Source organism: Thermothelomyces heterothallicus, assembly GCF_042370625.1.
Source record: "Thermothelomyces heterothallicus CBS 202.75 unplaced genomic scaffold P884_scaffold_21, whole genome shotgun sequence".
Lineage (NCBI taxonomy): Eukaryota > Fungi > Ascomycota > Sordariomycetes > Sordariales > Chaetomiaceae > Thermothelomyces > Thermothelomyces heterothallicus.
The window spans coordinates 238,440-244,439 of NW_027192582.1; the positions used below are offsets into that span (position 1 = coordinate 238,440).

Sequence of the window (6,000 nt, forward strand, 5' to 3'; positions counted from 1 at the left end):
CCCGGAGGCAGGCGCGGGCATTCGTTGTGCAGATCTTCCTTGATTACCTGGACTTTTGATGCACATGCAAGTACTCCGTAGGCACCCGGTTGGTTGCGGTGCACGCAGCCGCCTGCTGTATGCTATCTGATTGTGTGCGGTGTAGAACTCTCGACACCGACACATAGTGTATGTAGTGTATTGCGAGTAGTGTGTCCCGTTCACTACACGATGGAGCAATGGAACGGCCATGCAACGGGCGCGTCTGATCGAGGCAATCGTTGCTGGGGATCGTCACCCGCCGTTGGCCGATCCACGTCCTGGGCCCCGCGATGACCGCGATGACATGGTTGAACTACTAGTAATCTGTACTCTTAGTATCCACTAAGCTCCCAAGAGTGCCTGGTGGAGAGGACCCTTCCTGCTCACACAGCTCGCATACTGCACTCGGGAAAACTCTATCCACGTGCCCCAAAAAAGAAGGCTCGACGACCTGCAACGACAGCTCCTGGTTTCGCAGTCACACGGACATGTCGGCATAGGCTTGCTGAAGAAACTTGAACATGAAAAGCGCCGAGGAAAAAACTCGCAGTGCCTGCTCAGTCGAGCAGAGATGCACACTGGGCCAGCGACTTCGTGCAGGGGGCTGCAGTGCCGAGCACGCCAATTGGCTACTCTGCAGTCTGGGGTTGGGCCGGTCCCACCTCCCGCTTGCGCCCCGCGTCTCCTCGAGCTTGGGGCGAGCCAATGACCCACCAATCTTGAATTCTGTTGCATCCCGCCTACACTACGCCTGGGCTTGGACGGGGGCCCGCCAATCCCGTTGTCGTCGGCCCCACCCGCACCTTGTTTGATGTGTGCCAGAGCCAATTCTCAACCGTTCTTGGGCAATCCCTTCTCTCTGTGCAAGCCGACCCTCACGAAGCGCGAAGCAGAACCGGGGGGACTGCACGAGTTGAGTTGAGTTGAGTTGAGTTGACTCAAGTTGAGTGAGTGGGGTGTATCATTGCGTCGCATAATGCAGTACTGTGGAGTGTAGTTCTTTGTCGCGTGGTGTATGCTACGAAGTTCCTCATACTCTCCGGTCCCCTCCTCTGCTTTATACAGCACACTAATCTGTACACCTCTACACTATACCCTCCTTCGTCTTCGTCCTCCCCTTCTTTATTTCTGAATTTGTAGAGATTTGTTTCCCTAGCCAACCCGGCATATGTGTGGTTTGCAATTGAGCCTCGTTTGCAGTCCCAGGATCTCGGTAGAGCAACTGGGTCCATCGTGGACCCTCATCGGCGAGGCCAGCGGCCTTCACGATATCTTCTTTCTGGAAGAGCAATCAGTACGAAGAATCGACTCACTGCGTATGGGTTCGACAGCATGCCAGATTCCCGCCTCGCAACTTGAGAACGAAGAGGTTTTTTTTTTTTTTTTGGGGGGGGGGGGGCCTCCAGCACTCGATGAATTCCTCACGGCTGCGTGACCCAGTGTTGTTTTGTTGTCTTCGACATCAGACATGCCGCGCCTTAATATCCATGTGGTGCGCCTCAGCTGACGGCTGGAAATGGAGACGCTTTCAGACGCGCCAACCATCGCATCAGACCCGTGGTTCAGTCGCGGCGAACAGGACTGGGGGAAGAGATGATGACAATTAGACTAGTACTCCTCTTGCGAATTTTGCGCATTGGAGGAGACCACGATTCAAGAGGTGCATCAAGCAGTTGTGTCAAACCTGAATGCTGAGGTTGAGGTCCCCTAGTCCGGCGGGCACGCTGGAAGGGGCAAGGGCCAGTCGAGGACACGGTCCGGTTGGCGGCGAGTGGGTGCGGGGCACAAATCGCAGCTTTTTGCGGCCCCGCTCGCCGATACTCGGCACCAACTTTCCCTTCAGACGCAAGACTTCGGGGGCAGACTCTGACTCTGACTCTGCCTCTTGATTCTAGTCTCCCTCCCCTTCCCTCTCTCCTCCCCCATATCGCCGTCCACATCCTCTCCTCCCTGAGCATCCGGGCCCATCCGCAACCACTGGCCACCGCTCCGTCGCCAATCGAGTCTCTCAATTACATTGCTCTCCCGCCAAAAAATGTCCAACGGCGTCGCCGCGAACGGCGCCTCTGACGAGACGCACACCGCGTCGCAACGCTACCTCAGCACGCGGGGCAATGATAGCGGTGTAGGTTCTCTCCTCTCCCAAGGCCTCACGCGACACGCCCTCCACCGTGTCCTCCTTCAACGCGCTCCAAAAATCAACCCGTCGCTGACGATCTGGACCCTGCCCAGCTCTCCTTCGAGGAAGTCGTGCTCAAGGGTCTCGCCTCCGATGGTGGTCTGTACATCCCCGAGGAAGTTCCCATCGCGTCGCAATGGGAGTCCTGGAAGGATCTTTCCTTTGTCGACCTTGCCTTCAACGTCCTGTCGCTCTACATCTCTCCCTCCGAAGTCCCTGCCGAGGACCTCAAGGACATCATCCGCCGCAGTTATTCGACCTTTCGCTCCGACGACGTTACCCCACTGATCCATCTCCAAGGCAACATACATTTGCTGGAACTCTTCCACGGACCAACCTTTGCCTTCAAGGACGTGGCTCTGCAGTTCCTCGGCAACCTGTTCGAATACTTCCTGGTGCGCCGGAACGAGGGAAAGACGGGCCGCGACAGGTATCACCTCACCGTTGTGGGCGCCACGAGCGGTGACACGGGTTCCGCCGCCATCTACGGCTTGCGGGGGAAGAAGGACGTCTCGGTTTTCATGCTCCACCCCAAGGGCCGCGTGAGCCCGATCCAGGAGCTCCAGATGACCACCGTCTTGGACGCCAACGTCCACAACCTGGCCGTTACCGGCAACTTTGACAACTGTCAGGTTGGTACACCCTGCCTGGCCTTTGCCCCTCTGCCGCCTGTCTACCTTGTGGTGTCCCTCCCGTGAGACTGACGCGCCCACCTAAAGGACATTGTCAAAGCGCTCTTTGCCGACCCCGACATCAACTCGACCCACAAGCTCGGCGCCGTTAACTCGATCAACTGGGCCCGCATCCTCGCCCAGACCGTCTACTACTTCTACTCGTACTTCTCCCTCGCCCGCCAACAACCGGATTCCTTCAAGATCGGCGACAAGGTCCGTTTCTCGGTCCCCTCGGGCAACTTTGGCGACATCCTGGCCGGCTACTTCGCCTACCGCATGGGCCTGCCCGTTGACAAGCTCGTCATCGCGACCAACGAGAACGACATCCTCGACCGGTTCTGGAAGACGGGCAGGTACGAGAAGAAGCCCGCCTATGGCTCGGCCGCCAAGGGCGGCATCGAGTCGGACGGCGTCCAGGCCCACGAGGACGGCGTCAAGGAGACCCTCTCGCCCGCCATGGACATCCTCGTCTCCTCCAACTTCGAGCGCCTCCTCTGGTTCCTCGCCTACGAGTTCGCCGCGAGCGCCGGCATGGACGACGAGTGGAACAAGAAGCAGGCCGGCCAGGAGGTTTCGGCCTGGCTGTCGAGCCTCAAGACCAAGGGCGGCTTCGGGCCCGTCTACAAGGACGTGCTCGAGTCGGCCCGCCGCACCTTCGAGAGCGAGCGCGTCAGCGACCCGGAGACCCTCGACACCATCCGCAACGTGTACAGGGAGGTCGGCTACGTGCTGGACCCCCACACGGCCGTCGGCGTCGAGGCCGCTCGCCGCTCCGCCGCCCGCCTCAACGGCGCCAACACGCCCATCATCTCGCTGTCGACCGCCCACCCGGCCAAGTTTGCCGGCGCCGTCACGCTCGCCCTCAAGGACGAGCCGGGCTTCGAGTTTGACTCCAAGGTGCTGCCCCCAGAGTTTGTCGGCCTGGACAAGAAGGAGAAGAGGGTTAAGGAGGTAGCGAATGACTGGAAGGCCGTGCGAGACCTTGTCAAGGAGGAGGTCGAGGAAGAGCTGAAGGGTCAGAGGTGATGCTAGAGAGATATATATATATATATAGAGAGAGAGAGAGAGAGGAAGGAATGGAAAAGGGAGAGAGACACTCCTCACTGGCAGAGTTGGAGAAGGTAATGTGTATATATGAATGGGCGAACTGGGTGGGGAACGATGCTATTTATCGGGTCGAGGGTGCACAAACTTTTGCATATTAAACACTCTAGAAGCGCCAGCCAAGCGCGGCTTGAAAAGTCGGTACATAGACGGGTTAGTGACATAAAGGGCAAGAGTTTTGAAAGTTTACATTGTCACCTCATTGTTCAAGTCAGGGGCATCCGACAATACGTTTGCGACATTGCTGTCTCGTCTCGTTTCCGGTAGCCAGGCTAGATAATTATACCATGACTAAGACGCAGCCAGTGTGTAAGTTGAAAACGGGTAAGGGTATCTGAATGCCGCTTGTTTCTGATCCAGAGCCATGCATGATACACAAAAAGATGCCGGTTCATCTTAATGTCTGTGCCGCCACCTGGTGTCCCCCCCAACACCCCGAATATCTTGCGAAAGAAACAGTAACAAATAGCCGCCCCCCCTCGCTCTATGCGCAATCATCTACTAACAACGACCCAGTTCCGCGATATAAAAGAGACCCGCCATTGCTGCTGCCAGATTTCGCACGAAGCTTTGCTGCGTCGTGCTTCGAGGATTGTCTAACCTTGGCCGTGTTGACAGACCCGAGCTCTAGAGCTTGCTCGATCCCGCCCCCCCCTTCTTTGGAGAGGACGGCGAGCGAGCACGAGTTAAAGGATGAGTGTGGCGAGCATGACGTTTGTTGCTTAAAGCGCTCGAAGAAGGAAACGAACGGAATGTGAACGGAATGTGTTCTGGCTTCCCGAGCGAAGCGAACCAAGCACACCCCTTCGTCAGCATTGCTCTTCCGGTCGACTTGCTCTCCTTTCCTTGTCCCTTCTCCTCCCTTTCCCTTTCTCTCCCTCATTCTCTCGGCACAACACCAACAGCAAAACACCGCTCACATCCACAACCATGATTGGCTGCTGTGCAGCGAGGCAAGCAAGCAAGCAAGCGGTGCGAGATGCAAGCGATTTCGCAACCTCTGCAGAGACAGACAGGTTACGTGGGAAAGGAGAGGTCGGGGTCAGCCGTCACCCATCGTACATGTGTATGGCAAATCGTTCATCGCAAAGTTAGTCGCCGCCGCCTTCGGGGTCTCCCCTTCTTTTCGCTCTTTTTCTTCCCGCTCAGAGGAAGTAGTCGCCGGCGCCGCGGCGGCCGCCAGGGATGTGGCGCTGGTCGTCAGGCACGGCCGAGAATATGGAGAACTTTGTGCTCGACTCCAGGCAGTCGGACGACGTGACGGTCATGATGGAGGCGACGTTGCCGCAGCGATAGCAGTAGTTGGGCGCCGACCAGACGGTGACGACGGACTTTTCCGGGAAGTGATACTACGAACAGGAGGACGGCGACGCCCCAGGTTAGGTTCATGCGCGTGACCGAGAGTATTCTTTGTTCCAAGGTGGGGACCGGGAGGGCCGGGAGGGGGGAGACACTCACCTTGTACCCTTCGTTCACGAGCTGGTGGGCGCGCGCGATCGTCTTGAGCCCGTTGACGTGGTTGAACTCGTTGGCCACCTTATGGCCAAAAAGCCAGCCGGCGCCGCGCGGGCTGATGGCCCACGTCTCAATATCTTCCGGGTCGCTCCAGACCAGGTCGCAGAAGGCGCCCTCGTGGGGGATCTCCTGAGCGCGCGCAACCACCCGGATCTGATCGATCGTGCGGATCTCGGGGCTCAGGCCGCCGTGCACGCAGAGCACAGTCCCGTCGACGATGGCGGCCAGCACGAGGAAGTCAAAGACTTGGCAGCAGGCTTTCCACACCGACGCGTTGCCGTATTTTTGCTGGCACTCTTCATAGAAGCCGTACACTTGCGTGATTTGGCGCGACTCGTGGTTGCCGCGGACGAGGACTATTCTGTCGGGGTATCTGTCGCGCTGGTGTTAACAGGAGCTACACGATTGCGCGATTGCGCGATTGCGCGACTGCGCGTCCTGGTGTTTGGGTCGTTTTTAAGGGGTGTTTTTTTTTTTTTTTTTTTTTTTTTTTTTTTTTTTTTTTTT

At 57.5% G+C, this 6,000-nt stretch overlaps 2 protein-coding genes across 2 annotated transcripts in view; one reads left to right on the forward strand and one right to left on the reverse strand.

Annotated features, from left to right (window-relative positions):
• The first annotated feature begins 1,866 nt into the window (after positions 1 to 1,866).
• On the forward strand, positions 1,867 to 4,193 carry P884DRAFT_262451 (tryptophan synthase beta subunit-like PLP-dependent enzyme). Its single transcript, XM_069441663.1, has 3 exons — positions 1,867 to 2,146; positions 2,254 to 2,832; positions 2,920 to 4,193. Exons 1-3 carry the CDS (start codon positions 2,057 to 2,059, stop codon positions 3,898 to 3,900), a joined length of 1,650 nt encoding a protein of 549 aa, XP_069295476.1. The 5' UTR covers positions 1,867 to 2,056; the 3' UTR covers positions 3,901 to 4,193.
• A 930-nt stretch (positions 4,194 to 5,123) lies between these two features.
• P884DRAFT_206458 (Metallo-dependent phosphatase-like protein) overlaps positions 5,124 to 6,000 on the reverse strand; it is a gene marked incomplete at both ends in the record, with an annotated part of 1,484 nt that continues 607 nt past the window's right edge. The window contains 2 exons of the mRNA XM_069438717.1: positions 5,124 to 5,327; positions 5,437 to 5,866. Of these exons, the coding sequence (XP_069295477.1) occupies positions 5,124 to 5,327; positions 5,437 to 5,866 (634 nt within the window). The remainder of the gene's footprint in view (positions 5,328 to 5,436; positions 5,867 to 6,000) is intronic.

Excerpts from the sequence above, each read along its gene's own strand:
- P884DRAFT_262451 (XM_069441663.1), top strand. The coding sequence starts at position 2,057 with ATGTCCAACGGCGTCGCCGCGAACGGCGCCTCTGACGAGACGCACACC. Across the intron at positions 2,147-2,253 it reads CGCGGGGCAATGATAGCGGT|CTCTCCTTCGAGGAAGTCGT; the intron begins GTAGGTTCTCTC and ends GACCCTGCCCAG. Across the intron at positions 2,833-2,919 it reads GCAACTTTGACAACTGTCAG|GACATTGTCAAAGCGCTCTT; the intron begins GTTGGTACACCC and ends GCCCACCTAAAG.